This window comes from Ranitomeya variabilis, chromosome 4, assembly GCF_051348905.1.
Source record: "Ranitomeya variabilis isolate aRanVar5 chromosome 4, aRanVar5.hap1, whole genome shotgun sequence".
In the NCBI taxonomy this organism is placed as follows: Eukaryota; Metazoa; Chordata; class Amphibia; order Anura; family Dendrobatidae; genus Ranitomeya; species Ranitomeya variabilis.
This window is the reverse complement of record NC_135235.1, coordinates 11421831-11442138: the sequence shown is the minus strand read 5'-3', so window position 1 is coordinate 11442138 and position 20308 is coordinate 11421831. Positions and strand designations below refer to the sequence as shown.

Here is a 20308-nt window from a genome sequence, read left to right as displayed (position 1 = left end):
GGGATTCATCTGACCAGGTATCACATACACCAATACATTTCACAGTCGGGCCTCCAGGGGGAGCTAAGGGTGCTATTCATTAGGCCACTCCTCACACTTTGGTAAAACTGGGGGTTAGGCAGGAAGTTAGATCAGAGAAAGATGACTGGGTTGGAACCAGGCAACACCTTGGGCAGAGGGTGTTGTGGGGGAAGATTCGGTAGGGTCCCTGTCAGGGGTGGGATCCTGACAGAGGCCTGGCAACGAGAGAGAACGTTACGGGACCGTGCCTGCTCAGTATAGCGGCGGTGCCCCAAGAAAGGATAAGAAGCGAGATTTATTGTGCTGAGTGAGAAACGAGATCAAAGCAAGAAGGAGAATACCAGTAGGAGTCGTGCTGTTAGACCGAGGCAACATCCTACTGAGGCGCAATTTGCCGGTGGCCGGAACACCGAGGAAGTATAGAACTCCAGGCCATACTTCAAACCTACGGCAGGACAGTCAGTTACAGGCGGGCTGTCTCAACTATATCACCTACGAAGACATAGGGGGCACACTAGGAGAGGGGCGACTCTAGGGTCCCGGAAGAGCTCCGAGCCTACCCGTCATACGGGTGCGTCCCAACCAGACCATCAGGGAGGGACGGAGGAGAAGAACATCATCCGATCGAGTTGTGAGGGAACTGTTATGACCCCAATGGCAGAGGGTCTCAAAAGTACATACCAAATCTGCAAACATAAAAAACCAGCTCATAGGGCAGTGGTAACTGGGCTAACCGTATATCTAATCCTAGCACCACAAATAGCAGCAGCCGGGGAACGTGCCTACGTTGGTTCTAGACGTCTCGCGCCAGCCGGAGAACTAACTAACCCTAGAAGGGAAAAGATAGACCTTTCTTGCCTCCAGAGAAACGACCCCAAAAGTTGGATACAAGCCCCCCACAAATAATAACGGTGAGGTAAGGAGAAAAGACAAACGTAAGAATGAACTAGATATTTAGCAAATAGAGGCCTACTGACTAATAGCAGAATATAGTAAGATGACTTATACGGTCAGCAAAAACCCTATCAAAATTTCCACGCTGGATATTCAAGAACCCCCGAACCGTCTAACGGCCCGGGGGGAGAATACCAGCCCCCTAGAGTTTCCAGCAAAATCAGGAATCACATTTAGTACAAGCTGGACAGAAAATAAGAGCCATACAAATAACCAAAAAACAAGGAAGCACGACTTAGCTTAATTTTGCAAGAACCAGGATCAGCAGACAGGAGCAAACAGAAAGGATCTGATTACAACGATGCCAGGCACTGGACTGAGAAACCAGGAAGCTTATATAGCAACACCCCTGGACTAACGACCCAGGTGGGTGCCAAACTGAGAAAGACAATCCCAGAGTCATATCACCAGTGACCACAAGAGGGAGCCAAAAAAGTCTAATTCACAACAGTACCCCCCCTTTAAGGAGGGGTCACCGAACCCTCACCAAGACCACCAGGGCGATCAGGATGAGCAGCGTGAAAGGCACGAACTAAGTCGGCCGCATGCACATCAGAGGCAACCACCCAGGAATTATCCTCCTGACCATAGCCCTTCCACTTGACCAGATACTGAAGCCTCCGCCTGGAGAGACGAGAATCCAAGATCTTCTCCACCACGTACTCCAACTCGCCCTCAACCAAGACCGGAGCAGGAGGCTCAACAGAAGGAACCACAGGTACAACGTACCGCCGCAACAAAGACCTATGGAACACGTTGTGAATGGCAAACGACACCGGAAGATCCAAGCGAAAGGACACAGGATTAAGGATTTCCAATATCTTGTAAGGACCGATGAAGCGAGGCTTAAATTTAGGAGAGGAGACCTTCATAGGAACAAATCGAGAAGACAGCCATACCAAATCCCCAACACGAAGTCGGGGACCCACACCGCGGCGGCGGTTGGTAAAACGCTGAGCCTTCTCCTGTGACAACTTCAAGTTGTCCACCACATGATTCCAGATCTGCTGCAACCTATCCACCACGGAATCTACCCCAGGACAGTCAGAAGGCTCCACATGTCCCGAGGAAAAACGGGGATGGAAACCAGAGTTGCAAAAAAAAGGCGAAACCAAAGTAGCGGAACTAGCCCAATTATTAAGGGCAAACTCAGCCAACGGCAAGAAGGTCACCCAATCATCCTGATCTGCAGAAACAAAACACCTCAAATAAGCCTCCAGAGTCTGATTAGTTCGCTCCGTTTGTCCATTAGTCTGAGGATGAAAGGCAGACGAAAACGACAAATCAATGCCCATCTTAGCACAAAAGGATCGCCAGAACCTGGAAACAAACTGGGATCCTCTGTCAGACACAATATTCTCAGGAATGCCGTGTAAACGAACCACATTCTGAAAGAACAAAGGAACCAGATCGGAAGAGGAAGGCAGCTTAGGCAAAGATACCAAATGGACCATCTTGGAAAAGCGATCACATACCACCCAGATGAAAGACATGCCCTGAGACACCGGAAGATCTGAAATGAAATCCATGGAAATGTGTGTCCAAGGCCTCTTCGGGACAGGCAAGGGCAAGAGCAACCCGCTGGCACGAGAGCAGCAAGGCTTAGCTCGAGCACAAGTCCCACAGGACTGCACAAATGACCGCACATCCCGTGACAAGGAAGGCCACCAAAAGGACCTAGCCACCAGATCTCTGGTGCCAAAAATTCCCGGATGCCCTGCCAACACCGAGGAATGAACCTCGGAAATGACTCTGCTGGTCCACTTATCAGGAACAAACAGTCTGTCAGGTGGACAAGAGTCAGGTCTACCAGCCTGAAATCTCTGCAACACACGTCGCAAATCCGGAGAAATGGCCGACAAGATAACTCCCTCTTTAAGAATACCAACTGGTTCTACGACTCCAGGAGAGTCAGGCACAAAGCTCCTTGAAAGAGCATCAGCCTTCACATTCTTTGAACCTGGTAAATACGAGACCACAAAGTCAAAACGGGAGAAAAACAATGACCAGCGGGCCTGTCTAGGATTCAGGCGTTTAGCAGACTCGAGATACATCAGATTTTTGTGATCAGTCAAGACCACCACACGATGCTTAGCACCCTCGAGCCAATGACGCCACTCCTCAAATGCCCACTTCATGGCCAACAACTCCCGATTGCCAACATCATAATTCCGCTCAGCAGGCGAAAACTTCCTAGAGAAAAAGGCACATGGTCTCATTACAGAGCAACCAGGGCCTCTCTGCGACAAAACGGCCCCTGCCCCAATCTCAGAAGCATCCACTTCAACCTGAAAAGGCAGTGAGACATCAGGCTGGCACAAAACAGGCGCCAAAGTAAACCGGCGCTTCAACTCTTGGAAAGCTTCCACGGCTGCAGGAGCCCAGTTAGCAACATCAGAACCTTTCTTGGTCATATCCGTCAAAGGTTTAACAACGCTAGAAAAATTAGCGATAAAACGACGGTAGAAGTTAGCAAAACCCAAGAACTTCTGAAGACTTTTAACTGACGTGGGCTGAGTCCAATCATGAATAGCACGGACCTTGACTGGGTCCATCTCCACCGCAGAAGGGGAAAAAATAAACCCCAAAAAGGGAACCTTCTGTACTCCAAAGAGACACTTTGAGCCCTTAACAAACAAAGCATGCTCACGCAAAACCTGAAATACCATCCTGACCTGCTCTACATGCGAGTCCCAATCATCAGAAAAAAACAGAATATCATCCAGATAAACAATCATAAATTTATCCAGATACTTCCGGAAAATATCATGCATAAAGGACTGAAACACTGAAGGAGCATTAGAGAGCCCAAAAGGCATCACCAAGTACTCAAAATGACCTTCGGGCGTATTAAATGCAGTTTTCCATTCATCTCCCTGCTTAATGCGCACAAGGTTGTACGCACCACGAAGATCTATCTTGGTGAACCACTTGGCACCTTTAATCCGGGAAAACAAGTCCGACAACAGAGGCAAAGGATACTGAAATTTAACAGTGATTTTATTCAGAAGCCTATAGTCAATACAAGGTCTCAAAGATCCGTCCTTCTTGGCCACAAAAAAGAATCCCGCACCAAGAGGGGAAGAGGATGGACGGATATGCCCCTTCTCCAGAGACTCCTTGATATACGAACGCATTGCGGTATGCTCAGGTACAGACAGATTAAATAGTCTTCCCTTAGGAAATTTACTACCTGGAATCAAATCTATGGCGCAGTCACAGTCCCTATGAGGAGGCAGAGCACTGGACCTGGACTCGCTGAATACATCCTGATAATCAGACAAATACTCAGGAACTTCCGAAGGAGTAGAGGAAGCAATAGACACCGGCGGGGAATCACCATGAATTCCCTGACAGCCCCAACTTGACACAGACATTGCCTTCCAAACCAAGACTGGATTATGGGTCTGTAACCATGGCAGACCCAAAACGACCAAATCATGCATTTTATGCAGAACAAGAAAACGAATCACCTCCCGATGTTCAGGAGTCATGCACATGGTTACCTGTGTCCAAAACTGCGGTTTATTTTCCGCCAATGGCGTAGCATCAATACCTCTAAGAGGGATAGGATTTACCAAAGGCTCAAGAACAAAACCACAGCGCTTGGCAAATGACAGATCCATAAGACTCAGGGCAGCACCTGAATCCACAAACGCCATAACAGGGTAGGAGGACAATGAGCAAATTAAAGTCACAGACAAAATAAATTTAGGTTGCAAATTACCAATGGCGACAGGGCTAACAACCCTTGTTAGGCGTTTAGAGCATGCTGATATAACATGTGTAGAATCACCACAGTAAAAACACAACCCATTCTGACGTCTATGATTTTTCCGTTCATTTCTAGTCTGAATTCTATCACATTGCATTAAATCAGGTGTTTGTTCAGACAACACCACCAGAGGATTAGCAGTTTTGCGCTCCCGCAAACGCCGGTCAATTTGAATAGCCAGCGCCATGGAATCATTCAGACTTGTAGGAATGGAGAAACCCACCATCACATTCTTAATGGCTTCAGAAAGGCCATTTCTGAAATTTGCGGCCAGAGCACACTCATTCCACTGAGTAAGCACGGACCATTTCCGAAATTTTTGGCAATACACTTCAGCTTCATCCTGGCCCTGATAAATAGCCAGCAAGGCTTTTTCTGCCTGAATTTCAAGATTGGGTTCCTCGTAAAGCAATCCGAGCGCCAGAAAAAACGCATCAATATTTGCCAATGCCGGATCTCCTGGCGCTAGCGAGAAGGCCCAATCCTGAGGGTCGCCCCGTAAGAAAGAGATAACAATTTTAAGTTGCTGAGCTGAGTCTCCAGATGAACGGGGTCTCAGAGATAGAAACAATTTACAATTATTCCTGAAATTCCTAAACTTGAATCGGTCTCCAGAGAACAGTTCAGGAATAGGTATTTTAGGTTCAGACATTGGACTACTGGTAACAAAATCTTGTATGCCCTGCACACGAGCAGCAAGCTGATCCACACTTGTAATCAAGGTCTGGACATTCATGTCTGCAGCAAGCACAAGCCACTCAGAGGTAAAAGGGAGGAACAAAGAGAGGAAAAAAGAAAAAAAAACCTCAGAATTTCCTTTCTTATTATCCCACTTCTGCAATGCATTAAACATTCAACTTTGGCCTGGCATACTGTTATGACCCCAATGGCAGAGGGTCTCAAAAGTACATACCAAGTCTGCAAACATAAAAAACCAGCTCATAGGGCAGTGGTAACTGGGCTAACCGTATATCTAATCCTAGCACCACAAATAGCAGCAGCCGGGGAACGTGCCTACGTTGGTTCTAGACGTCTCGCGCCAGCCGGAGAACTAACTAACCCTAGAAGGGAAAAGATAGACCTTTCTTGCCTCCAGAGAAACGACCCCAAAAGTTGGATACAAGCCCCCCACAAATAATAACGGTGAGGTAAGGAGAAAAGACAAACGTAAGAATGAACTAGATATTTAGCAAAGAGAGGCCCACTGACTAATAGCAGAATATAGTAAGATGACGTATACGGTCAGCAAAAACCCTATCAAAATTTCCACGCTGGATATTCAAGAACCCCCGAACCGTCTAATGGCCCGGGGGGAGAATACCAGCCCCCTAGAGCTTCCAGCAAAATCAGGAATCACATTTAGTACAAGCTGGACAGAAAATAAGAGCCATACAAATAACAAAAAAACAAGGAAGCACGACTTAGCTTAATTTTGCAAGAACCAGGATCAGCAGACAGGAGCAAACAGAAAGGATCTGATTACAACGATGCCAGGCACTGGACTGAGAAACCAGGAAGCTTATATAGCAACACCCCTGGACTAACGACCCAGGTGGGTGCCAAACTGAGAAAGACAATCCCAGAGTCATATCACCAGTGACCACAAGAGGGAGCCAAAAAAGTCTAATTCACAACAGGGAACACGAGAAACAGACACAACAGTTGTGGGGACTATCCCGTAAGCACAGCAGGGGAGGACCACAACACATAGCGCTAGCAGGAAGGCACAGATTTCCACCTGCAAAGGGAATTCTGGAGGTGCCATCAGACCGGCCGGACTTGCGTAGCCTGGTTAACCGTATTCCGGATTGAGGACTTTGAGACCTTCAGTAAAGAGGTAAAGAGACTGCAACCTGGTGTCCTCGTTATTTACGGCGACCTACACTGCACCGCAACATCACCACTATACAGCAAACCCCTTTCCCTGGACGCCCCCGCGCAGGCAGGGCCACGGACCGGGTCTAGCCACCGTGACAACCCCAGAGCAGAGACTCAGAGGCCCGGTACCGGGTACCCCTCGGCCCTGCGGCGGTGGGGGCGCTGAAGAAACTTGGCGTCACGAACAGGATCTACTTAAGCCTGAAGAATCAGGTCATGTGTGCCTTGGAACTGTGATTTACTGTGCTTGGACTGTGCTTTATTGGAAAGACTTTGTATTGCCATTACTACAAGGATTACCGCCAAAACCGCCACCATTGCAGCGCTGAGGAGAGCGCAGGAGAAGAAGAGGGGCGGGAAGTGGGTGTGAACAAGCTGAAGAGCGCGAAAGACAATGGCCGCCCAGTCTAAATATTTCGGCCCCTTGAGGACGTGTCCGTCAGCAGCCGAGATCCGCCTCCTGATCCTCAATGGTGGGCAGAGACAAAGAAAACGAAACCGCCCACGGAGGAGAGAGCGGGAAAAGGACTAGGAAGAAGGAGTCAGCAACATGGAGGACGCCATGGCCAGCCGCCCGGAGCCAGAGCGTGGGGTCGGAGCCGAGGACTCCCCCAGCTACCCGGAGAGGCACCGCAGCCCGACCTCCACAGTTGACGCTGACCTCCTGCAGACCGGAGCGGACGAGCTGATCCACCAACTCCTGCAGACGCAGCTGAGTACTGAGGCCGGGTGGAAGAAGACCATCATCGGGAGCCTCACTAGACGCCTGTCGGCAGCCTCGTTTGGTCCGGAGCAGGAAAGAAGGTCCAGCGCTCCGAAGCTGGAAAGCAAGGCCCTGCCGGAAAGCGAGATGCTGCAAACGGAGATGACAACGCCGCAGCGCAAGGCCCTGCAACCAGCGTTCCAGATCCCAGCGGAGACGGAGCAAATCGGCACCGGAGGGACCGCATCTGAAGCAGGTATGAAGAACAACCCTGCCCCGCCAGCAGAGGACCTGCTGATAGGCCCCGTCGCGGCACCCCCTCTCCCTGGGACCTATAGACTCCGGCGCCTTACACCCTGGGATCGGGCCACGGGTATGGAGCACTTCTTAAAGGCCCCGATCTCGCCGATCACCTTGCCGAGCGAGGTCTATGCGGAGCTACGGCCGCCAGAGCGAGAATAAACCTCGATGCCATGGATATGTAAATAGTTAACTGCTTGTTTCCCTGCTTTTTGCTGCTTTAAACCCAACTGGGGTTAACTCTTAAAGGGATCCCTTTGTTGACCCGGGATCCCTATTGCTTTTTGTTTGTTTTCCACTTTTTGCACCAGTTATCAAGAACTGCAGAATCATGAACAATGCATGATACAAACTCCTTGTATATAGTTAGCACCCTCTTAAAGGTGCTCTTTACTGGTTTTACATAAAAGAAGGACTCTTTGCGAAGATATGGTTCTTGGAACCCGCACCGGAGTCCTTGCTGCGTACGGACTTGCAGCTTGAGAAGTTGCACTACCTCATAGAGACTTGGTCCCCTCTTAAAGGGGATGTTCACATGTTGCACTTAGGAATGGTATTGCCTTAAGACAGTTAGATGGCAATAATGTCTTTAAAGAAAAAGTTAAATGTAACTGACTAGTTGATTGTAAGAAATGTTTGATAATGTTGATAGAAGAATGAGGACAGAAAGTGAACCCGTACGGTGTTAGTTATTGAGTCCTCCTAGGAGCCATAGAGAGATGGCTCAGTGATCCTGAACTGAAAGATAAGTGATATGTTCTATACTGTGTATAGTTGTGGAGGGGCAGTAGGCCCGGGCAGAATGGGGCGGTCCTGTAAAAGAAAGGAGAGGCAGCAGGCCTGGAGCAGTTAGGACAGGCGGTCCTGCAGACTTAAAGAAGGAGAATGTAGAAAAGTTGCATAGTATTATAATGTTTTATAAATAGGTCTTTAGTGGATTCAGTATGTACATCCTTAAAGGCAATGTTAAATTATGGTTCAAAGGTTGCACTAAGTAGAATACCCAGTTGGGTAACAGAAGTTATTTATAGCATGTTGCTTATAATATTTAACCATGTTTGTAACGTTCAAGTGGCCTCACCTCCCATAAAGGGAAGCCTTGTTCAAACTTGCTTATTGTTATTGCATTTTCAAAATTGTATGTCTTTTTGCTAACCTGTATTGTTGTTTTCTTCCCAGTCCAGGAGTACTGGATTTAACCGGGGGGGGAGTGCAGCGCCCCAGAGTCCTGGTCGTTGCAGTACTGTTGCTCCACCACTATGGGGGGCTATGGTACGTCTGATGGCACTGAAGGGATTCATCTGACCAGGTATCACATACACCAATACATTTCACAGTCGGGCCTCCAGGGGGAGCTAAGGGTGCTATTCATTAGGCCACTCCTCACACTTTGGTAAAACTGGGGGTTAGGCAGGAAGTTAGATCAGAGAAAGCTGACTGGGTTGGAACCAGGAAACACCTTGTGGCAGAGGGTGTTGTGGGGGAAGATTCGGTAGGGTCCCTGTCAGGGGTGGGATCCTGACAGAGGCCTGGCAACGAGAGAGAACGTTACGGGACCGTGCCTGCTCAGTATAGCGGCGGTGCCCCAAGAAAGGATAAGAAGCGAGATTTATTGTGCTGAGTGAGAAACGAGATCAAAGCAAGAAGGAGGAACACCAGTAGGAGTCGTGCTGTTAGACCGAGGCAACATCCTACTGAGGCGCAATTTGCCGGTGGCCGGAACGCCGAGGAAGTATAGAACTCCAGGCCATACTTCAAACCTACGGCAGGACAGTCAGTTACAGGCGGGCTGTCTCAACTATATCACCTACGAAGACATAGGGGGCACACTAGGAGAGGGGCGACTCTAGGGTCCCGGAAGAGCTCCGAGCCTACCCGTCATACGTGTGCGTCCCAACCAGACCATCAGGGAGGGACGGAGGAGAAGAACATCATCCGATCGAGTTGTGAGGGAACACGAGAAACAGACACAACAGTTGTGGGGACTATCCCGTAAGCACAGCAGGGGAGGACCACAACACATAGCGCTAGCAGGAAGGCACAGATTTCCACCTGCAAAGGGAATTCTGGAGGTGCCATCGGACCGGCCGGACTTGCGTAGCCTGGTTAACCGTATTCCGGATTGAGGACTTTGAGACCTTCAGTAAAGAGGTAAAGAGACTGCAACCTGGTGTCCTCGTTATTTACGGCGACCTACACTGCACCGCAACATCACCACTATACAGCAAACCCCTTTCCCTGGACGCCCCCGCGCAGGCAGGGCCACGGACCGGGTCTAGCCACCGTGACAACCCCAGAGCAGAGACTCAGAGGCCCGGTACCGGGTACCCCTCGGCCCTGCGGCGGTGGGGGCGCTGCAGTTACATATTACGAATGTCCACCTAGAGATCTTTACCCCACTGAAATCTCTAGGATTAAAACCCAACGAAATGCAAGGAATGGATTTCTCTGTAAACAGATCATGTACCCACTCTGTGCTAATACTAAATGAACCCCCATGTCACGCTGAGCATAACAACACTGGTGTTGTCTTTCTACGAGGTTCATACACCGCGATACATGTAGGGATGGTTTTTCATATCTTCAAGAAAGGTGAGTATTCGGCCACCCAGTGAGGTCACCACAGGGGGACTGCCTTGGTTTTAGGCACAAGTATAAGATAGTGAGGCCTCATTTTGCACTAGCTTTTGTCCAGGGAACTAGCAGAGAGACCCTCTGTGATGCAGTGGGACATATGCTCCCCTCCCCCCAGCCGCATGGTCAGCCATGGTATGAAAGAACTGTAAGTCTATTTTCATCCTTTAATCCCTTTTTATTTTATAATTGTCTGTATATACATAACTGTCTCATTTTATAATAATATATTTTTACAGTTTTGTAAACACTGCCTACCTTTTGGAGTAAACTATATAAAATTACTAGCTTCGTTTCTCCTTGCTCTATAACATACTTTCATGTCCTCTGAAGTAAATTACTCTACTAATTGGGTTGGCTCCTGACCCGTTATTAATTAAGAAATAGGAGCTGGTGGCAGCGGAAGTGTCCTGCGCTGGTGGGTAACACTAGCAGCAACGGGGGGCGTTGATAATTATTGTTTCCGCCTGTGTGGGAGTAGTTATATCGCCCTCGCTGCAGTGTGCCCATTAGCCAGTACATAGCAGGCAGAATTCTGGTGACTAATTATCCTAGGTGCAGTTCCCTGACTGACCTGAGGGTAAGGGGGGCGCCAGAGAGCTGCGAGTTCCAAACCAGAAGTGGGATATTAATAAATCCCCTTCAGAAAAGAACCGGAGGCAGCCAAACAACCCCGGTTCATGACATATTGGTGGCAGCAGTGGGTTGATAAAATATCCCCCCCGTGATTCCTAACAGTACCCTTCGTTTAAGGACAGAAAAATCCACAATGGTCACAGAAATAACATGAATCTGACAAAAGTAACAAATAAAAAATCTTTGAAAATTAACAAATGAAAGTCAGACATTGCTTTTCAACCATGCTTCCACATAATTAAAAGAAAAAATAAATAAAACTCATGCAATAGGCCTTGACAGAAATGATGTGACCTTAACTTAATATTTTGTTGCACAACCTTTTGAGGCAATCACTGCAATCAAACAATTTCTGTAGCTGTAAGTGAGACTTCTGCACCTCTTGACAGGTATTTTGGCCGCTCCTCAAGAGCAAACTGCTCCAGTTGTCTCGTGTTTGAAGGTTGCCTTTTCCAGACAGCATGTTTCAGCTGTTTCCAAAGAAGCTCGATAGGATTTAGGTTAGGGCTCATAGAAGGCCACTTCAGAATAGTCCAATGTTTTCCTCTTAGCCATTCTTGGGTGTTATTAGCTGTGTTTTGGGTCATTAACCTGTTGCAAGACCCATGACCTGCGACTCAGACCAAGCTTTCTGACACTGGGCAGCAAATTTCTCTCTAGAATCCCTTAATAGTCTTGAGATTTCAGAGATTTCATTGTACCCTGCACAGATTCTAGACACCCTGTGCCAGATGCAGCAAAGCAGCCCCAGAACATAACAGAGCCTCCTCCATCTTTCACAGTAGGGACAGTGTTCTTTTCTTGATAGGCTTCATTTTTCCGTCTGTGAACTTTCTCCCAGAAGCTTTGTGGCTTGTCAACATGTAGTTTGGCAAATTCCAGTCTGGCAGTTTTATGAATTTTTTTTCAACAATGATGTCCTCCTTGGTCGTCTCCCATGAAGTCCACTTTGGCTCGTACGACGGATGGTGCGATCTGACACTGATGTTCCTTGCGCTTGAAGTTCACCTTTAATCTGTTTAGAAGTTTTTCTGGCCCTTTTGTTACCATTTGTATTATCCGTCTCTTTGATTTGTCATCAATTTTCCTCCTGCGGCCACATCCAGTGAGGTTGGCTACAGTCCCATGGATCTAAACTTTCGGAATAATATGTGCAGCTGTAGTCACAGGAACATCAAGCTACTTGGAGAAGGTCTTATAACTTTTAGCTTTAACATGTTTGTCTATCATTTTCTTTCTAATCTCCTGAGACGACTCTTTCCTTCGCTTCCTCTGGTCCATGTTGAGTGTGATACATGTAGGGGGGTTGCCAATATTTAGCCTTTCTTGCGTTAAACCCTTCCAGTGATGTCCTGGCTTGAAGTAATATTCATGATGTATATTACTGTGTATTTATGTAAAAACATTTGTTGCTGCTATTGTACTATATATATACATTAGTTGGCCTGTGCGAAATTCTCGCACATTGGTTGTCGGGGCACAGGCAAATTCAGGAAAATCTAGCTGGTCAAATGTTAATGTATTTAATGAGATGATGACCACAGAGAGGTATTTATATATGTAGATTGGTAATACAATAAATTGGTTTGATAAGTAGAGGCTAAAAAATGTCTTCAGGTTGTGGTGCCACCTGCAGGTTATTGTTGTTTTCTGCAGGTTTCTGAAAATGAATGTTTAAACTGTATTTATTGATCAAATCGTGAATGTGGGGTTTGTTTGTGTCTTTTCTTGCTGATGGGGGCAAGTTTACTTTTGAAATGGTGTATTATTTGTGTGTGTCGAATTAATGACCAAAAAAGCAGTGCATGTTTACAAATGTGTTTTCATATGTGACTCACCTGCAGTGAAGCGTGCAATCCTCGAACTTGCCTTTAATAGGCTGGGCAAGCACTTCGGCAAGCTGCAAAGACCCCAATGCAAATGCCACCTGCAGGTAATTTGACCTTTGAAATGGTGTATCATTTGTGTGTGGTGTGTGTCGGTGGAGTATAAACAGAGCAAGTGTGCAATTGAATAGGCAGTGCATGATTACAAATGTGTTTGCATATGCGACTCACCTGCAGTGAAGTGTGCAATCCTCCAACATGCCTGAAATTGGCTGGGCAAGGAGTTCGGCAAGCTGGAAAGCCCCCAAGGCAAATGTTAGGATTTGTTAGTGATGTTTGTAAGCAGCTTTGGGGTAGTGTGCTGACACCTGCAGGTCATTTTTCCTTACTGCAGGTTTATGAAAATTAATGTTTAAACTGTATTTTGTGATCACATCGTAGATGTGTGCTTTGTTTGGCTATTTTCTTGCTGAAGGGGGCAAGTTAACCTTTCAAATAATGTATCATTTGTGTGTGTGGGTGCAGTATGAACGGAGATACAAAGTAATCGCCGAAAAAGAGTGTTTAGAAATATAGAAGGATGTGTTCAGATAGGGAAAGTGCAGTGTTGTCAATTGGCCACTAGATGGGGGCATTATAATACCTAGTTGTAATAGTTAAACACAGGAGGGGCACGATGGAAAAGGCAGGGAAGACTTCCTGGTAGAGTCAATGAGGAGGGCACCCGCTGAGCGCAGAAGGGCTCTATAGCCCCTGGGCAACACCGTGTCACGTAACATTTGCCACAAGGAAAGGGCCCGGCCATCTATTTTCTGGGTGGAACAGTGCAGCAGTGCTAGCAGTGCAGTATAAGTGGGACTGCAGTTGCTACAAGAAGACTAAGCAGTACTGGCAGGTCACTCAATATGTGGCGGCTTATGGCGTGGGCTGAGGCCCTCAGAACCGGTGTTAAATGGCTGAGAGATCTCCCAAACAACGTGAGCCTGGCCAGGGAAGACGCTGAGGAACCGAATGGAACGGTTCATCCCGGAAGCGAGCTTAGTGACCGGAACAGGAAAGGAGACAGAATTGTGTACTGTGAAACCTGATGTTCACGCTGTAAAGAATATGGATGTGCTGCGTACAGAGCCAAGTAAAGCTGTTGTTGTTAAAGTTGAGCTGGACTGTGTCTCCCTTTGTGCGGTCCCGTCCATAAGGAGCCTTCGGCAGCCCAGGGTGGACCATGACAGCGCAGAGACCCAGGACACAGGTACACAGAAGGAAAGCCATTATTGTACTGTGAGGGGAGGCCAGCGTGTGATACAGGGATCGCTCTCAGCCATGACTGCCGCCCTGGCTCCCCCTTACATACTCACCATGTCACCAACCAGCACAGTGCGGATCTGCAGCCCTATATACCGGCCACTCACTGATTCCAAGATTGTAGACGCCTGTGATGATAGTTAGTGGACACATCGTGATTTAACAGGTCCCTTTTTGTGTCACATTATTTTCAGGGTACCATCATGTCTGCCCAGGCCTATTTCATGGGGTTTTTTTTATTCTGTGGAGGCATGGTTGAAAAGCAATGTCTGATTTTCATTTGTTCATTTTCATAGATTTTTTTGTTTATTATTACCTTTTGTCAGATTCACGTTATTTCTGTGACCATTGTGGATTTTTCTGTCATTAAACGAGGGGAACCAACAATTTTGACCACGGGTGTAAAGCCAAACAAAATGCACCAAGTATGTGGAGACCAATACGGGAAGCCATTTCTAAACTGTTCTAAAAGCCCAATGTAAGATAATGGCCTAATCCAGATGAGGGTTTTATCCCACTGTTTATTAGAGACTCCTCAATAAAACTCATTCATAAAAAGAAATAGATGCCACAACACACATGGTGTCTGGTATTATCTGATCCAATGTAATGATTACGTAGGAAACTGTATTAATTTACAATCACCCATAGAGTGAGAGCAAACAGCGACATTTCTCAATAAGAAGAAATCACCGAAGAGAAGAAACCCATTGTTATAAAAAAAATATGTCTGCACATAAATGAAGATGAGAAAACTATTAACCATTTTTTAATATAGCGGTGCACATTTCACAGCGTTCTCTTACTCTGCACCCAGAATAATAGAGCAGCCGCTGATCTGTAGCCGGAGCCCCTGTAATGTGCAGGGGGACATCTCTCACAGCCCTATCTGCAGGCCGTCTGGTTAGTAAGTTCTCCAGCCGTAAAAACACCGATCTGTGCACACAATGTATTCCGGAAAGATGTCAGTGATGACTGTAACATATCAGTATTGTATCCCCCATTGGGAAGGAACGATTAGTGAGGCCAGTGCACCGCTGCAGACAGTCAGTGATGGTGACGGAGAGTTGGTCACCATTACTTGCTGGCCATTAGGATCGGGGTCATTTTCTGAAACCATCTGACTTTGAACTCGGCATCAGACGGCATTATGAAAGAGGTCAATGTCTGAGTGGTTTTTGGGTCCTTTTGTCCTTCCTCCTTTGCTTTTTCTGCCAAAAGCTCCTCACCCATGACCTAAGCACTAAAGAAAAGCTGAATTGTCAATAACATTATTTTTTTCTCTAATTTAGCACTTGAATTGAATTTCATGTATTAAATGAAAACCATCCCTGCGATGTCCACAGGACTGAGCACCAACACATAAGCCCCTAAATAGTGTCCCCTCTGTCACCCAGTCTGCGCAGCGTACAGGACCCATTAATGGTTGTCAATCGTGGTGAAGGAAGGCAAGAACAAAGGGAAAACTGATTTTTCAAGGGGCATTGGGAAAATTAAACTTATTCTCCCATCAGGATGGCCCCTATGTATAACGGCATCCCACAATATCACAGTCACGGTAGAAGAGGGGGATTGGTCAGACAAGATCACCATTACAGCCACCGGATCAGTCGTTATTCACCACTTTTCTAATAGCTTTAATCAATCTCATCTAATGTGATTTTCTCAAGAGAGAATAAAAATTTACCTAAAAAGTTAAAAAAACAAATGTGCTCACCTCCACTATGAGCGTTGTTTGCTCTTCTAACAGTTTGTCTATTTGCTCCTGGGTCTTCATATTGTTTTCCAGTACAAATGATGCCTGCCGGGGCTGTAGAGCCGTAATAGGAGCCTATGAGAAGAACAATCAGAGGTTAGACAGACCTGGGCGAGACGTTACCAGACGCCCGTGTTGTCAGCACTTGGTGGATCAGTGGTTTTCATGGACACAACTCGTACCCACTATAGTCTGTGGCGCTATTCACACTATTGTGTTCTGTCACAGAACTTGTGGCCATTTTTCTCCGGTATCATGGATGAAAAGGGCCAACACAAGTCTATGGGACTGTGAAAAACACGAGCAGCGCACAGATGGCATCGGCGTACTGTCCGTATATAACATTGTAAAGAATAGGAGAAACTTTGTAATTTATTCATTATTATTCTGAGGAACACGAAGGCAAAACATTGACACCATTTTTTCATGTACATGTTTAGACAGACACACGTTGTATGACACGATGGCGTTATCCACTGCTCTTCTACTGAGCACCTCTCCAGATGGGCACAACAAATGGCACCCTCGCCGATTAGCTGTTCTCACCTCTGTCCAGATGCAGACACTGCTCAGAGTGGAAACGCTCCGTCCGCTGTCGGGGCAGATCAGATATTGGGGAGGATTGGAGGTGATCTGCACCAGGCAGTGGTCACTGGGGTGACGCTCTGTGCACAACTTACATCCGCCGCTGCCGCAGCTATAACCCACTTATTGGTGGAGGGGCCAGGAGTCCGACCTACAACCATCTGATATTGATGACTGATTCTATGGAGAAATCATCTGTACTAAAGTGGTGGAGAATGCCTTTAAGATCCCTGCGTTTTTAGAGACAACCTTCAGCCAATATCTAAAAAGCACTAATTAAAATGCCTTTCTTAGAGGTCTCCACAAGACAGAGGAACTGATCAAGAGTACAGGTAAACCGAGCAGTCCAAGTACTGGCGCAGAAGGCGGCAATCATCCACATCGTGCTCCATCCCTTCTACTCTGACTGGAGGGAACATTATGCTGAGTGTAAAGCCTGAGCTCAGGAGATGCGGTCACGGCCCTTGTTCAGACACACTGGAACTGATCAATGTCCATTCAGCATTATGAAGGTCAAGTCGGAGCGCTGGCACCACTCCTATATATTGTATTATGAGCCAATCATTGCCTTTCAGAAGTGAGTCATTTGTGTAATAGAGGGGATAAGACGCCGTATACAGCAGTCTATTCTCCGATAGGCGAGAGGGGAAGAGACTTCATTTTCTCCTTTCAGAAAATGTTGCCTTTACCCTGCTGGTTCCCGGCTTTAGCGAGTATGTGCCCTACTGACAATTCTGGAATATATTCAGAGCTGCGTGCGAGCAACGAAGCAGTAATGGTACAGCAGAAGGTGAATCTAACAGCTATGTGGGTTTTATTTTTTCCACCAACTTTTCTTATCTTCAAACCGATATTCATCTCTAAGAGAGGGTTACAAGCCACATCCAAAGGCCCCCACAGTAGAGACACCCAGAGCCTCCATTGTCAGTGCAATAATAGCAAAGGCTTCCCCCACAGAAATCCCATCAAAACATCCAGGGGCTCCCACCTTACCCCATTCGGCATTGTCGCATCAAGCATTCCCACCATACTATCGCATCCAGCTTCATTCATGTCCTCAGTCTTGCAGTATCATCCCATCTCCAGCTTAGCACTCGAACAATGGGAGCCGGCCCCCCAGTGAAAGCCACTTACAGGTTCAAAATGACTCTCACCGAGGATAAAATTACCATGCTTGGCTCCAATGCAATAGAAACTCTACCCAGTTCATTCACTGGAAGAGCTGGGCGAAACTGGTGTCAACACGCCAAAAAAAACTCTTAGCTACACAAAAAGTTTTGAGAGATTTCAAAACATTTTAAACAAGAAATCTGGCATAATTGCCTTGGTCAATTGGGACCATAGTGCTCCTAATATTTTTATGCTTCATTAAAACATCTTCCTCCCAAGAGCTGGTCCTAGGAGCTGACACTCGCAGTGTGTTTGGTCATTACTGCAGGAGGACTGCTCTTCCGGCCTCCCGGTACAAGAGGGGAGGAAGTGTTGCTTTGTATGTTAGGAAAACAAATATATGCACAGAGTTCCAAGCTTCAGAGTCTGGTAGCTCTATAGAAACTGGGTAAGAATACAAGGAGAGAAGAATAGAAAGGACACTATTGTATGTGTTTACTACAGGCCACCTGGACAGATTGAAGGTATGGATGAACTCTTTACATCAAATACCTCTGTTCTCAAAAAAGTACGACATAGTGATTATGGGAGATTTTAACTATCCAGATATTTGTTCAGAATCACACTCAGGCAAAAGTAATGGGTACAGAAAATTCTTATCTTCTCTTGCTAACAACTTTATCTTTCAAATGTTAGAAGAGAGCACAATATGATCAGCAATCTGGGACCCAAATCTTACCAATAGGGAGAAAATGGTTAAGGAAGTAAAGGTGGCTGGGAATTTAGGAGGCAGCTATTCTCGAATTTTGGATTACAAGAGGAGGAAGACCAACGAGGACTAGAAGGAAGAATTGGATGCATTTAAAGAGACCGGGATGGATGAACACAGAACTTAATCACGTCTTAAAAAGGGAAAAATAAAATGTACATTAAATGGAAAGAGGAGGGGGCATATCTAAAGAAGTATATAATGCTGTCTGCAGGGAATGCAGGGCAAGTGTTAGAAGCACTAAAGCCAGTAAAAAAGTGAAGCTTGCAAGGGAGACCAAAAAGAAAAGTCAAAGATGCTATAGGATTTTTAAAGGATGAAGTGGTCAAAAATTATGTTGAGAAGGCCGAACTTTTAAATTCCTATTTTGTGTTCTCTAAGAAAGCAATTGTAACATCAACTAATGTTCACGGTGCCATTGAAGAATAACAGAATCCACTCTATCTATAAACAGAGAGATGGCGAGGGAACACTTAGCTAATTTAAATGAATTTAAATCTCCTGGTCCACATGAATTACATCCTACGTGTAAGGACTCTGGATTCCTTGTTTATCTGTGGTGTTATTTATTGCCATTTTCCAAGATGGCGTCTGCTGCCTCAAATCTGCTCATGTTATCTGACTTCCCTGTCTTTATAAGCCTGGCTTGCTTCATACTCCTTGCTTGTGTATTCTGCCTGAATCCCTGGCTTCTGCTGCAAGAGACTTCCCCTCTCCAGATACTGCGGCTCCGCCTATTCAGCTAACCTTCTCAGCTCTCAGAGGTTCTACTGCATTACTCTGCATTCTTCTCCTGCCTGCTGGGACATGTAAGCTCATCCTGCTACAGCTAATCTTGTTTGGTTTCCACTGCTAGATATTTGACTGTTTCTGGACTTGAAGCTCTGCACTGCTTCCGGACTCTTTGCTAATACTGCCAGCCCTGGTATAAACTGTGTTTTATGACCTGCATTTCCCCAGAAAGTGCTACGTCCATAAGACTTTGCCTGCAGCAGAGCTGCAAACAAACTATTCCTAAGAAGGACCCAGTTTGCCGTCCACTTGAACTGTTGTGCACGTACTGCACCCTCGTTTGTGCGTTTGAATATTGACTTTGCCTCCTGATTTCACCTTATTTGCTGTGTTTTGAACTTGCTCACGCATTGCACCAGTGTTTGTTTTGAATAATACAGACTTATCACTATACTTGGTTCTGCTGCTTATTTGTCTTAAGCCAAGAGATTACTGAGTGTTCCACTATAATTGTTACACTATGGTACTGAAAGAGTTAGCAGAGGAAATTGCTACTACCCAGAATTAAAAAAAAAATCCTGTAGAACAATAGAACTTAGATAAGAAAATAATAATTAACGAGAGCCAGCATGGGTTTGTAGTAAACAAGTCATGCTAGACTAATCTAATTTCCTTCTATGATAAAATCACTGACTGGGTGGATCAGGAAAATGCTGTAGTTATATTATATCTCAACTTCAGCAACTATCCTTATTGAAAAATGACCAAGTATGGGACTGACAAGGCTATGGTTAGGTAGATTCATAACTGGCTTAGTGATCATACTCAAACAGTGGTAATAAATGGTTGCACAACCAATTGGAAGAATGTTTCAAGTGGGGTATCACAGGGCTCTTTCCTGGCCTCTGTATTGTTCAACATTTGTATAAATGATCTAGATAAGGGAACTGAAGGTAAACTAATCACATTTGCAGATGATGCACAGCTAGGAGTGATAGCTAACATTAGAGAAGACCCCCCCCAAAATTCAGAAGGATCTGGATAAGCTTGGACAATGGCCAGCGACTAATAGAATAGTATTTAACAGGGAGAAATGCAAGATTCTACATCCGGGAAAGAGAAACATTAATTAAGTCTACAGAATGGGAGGAATAGAACTAAGCAACAGCACATGTGAAAAGGCTTGAGTTTACTAATGGATCACAGACTGCACAAGAGTCCACAGTGTGATGCAGCAGAAAAAAAGGCAAACACAGTTCTAGGATGTATTAAAAGAAGCATAGAGTCAAGATCACGTAAAGTAATTACCCTCTACTCCTTCTTGGTC

The 20308-nt window shown here is 46.1% G+C and overlaps 2 protein-coding genes across 2 annotated transcripts in view; one reads left to right on the top strand and one right to left on the bottom strand.

Annotated features, from left to right (window-relative positions):
* Positions 1-20308, top strand: part of LOC143769424 (caspase-2-like) — a 212036-nt gene that overhangs the window by 112300 nt on the left and 79428 nt on the right. The gene's annotated exons all lie outside the window — the stretch shown is intronic.
* Positions 1-20308, bottom strand: part of LOC143766405 (uncharacterized) — a 58764-nt gene that overhangs the window by 29656 nt on the left and 8800 nt on the right. The window contains exon 2 of the mRNA XM_077254072.1: positions 15747-15860. Within this exon, the coding sequence (XP_077110187.1) occupies positions 15747-15860 (114 nt within the window). The remainder of the gene's footprint in view (positions 1-15746; positions 15861-20308) is intronic.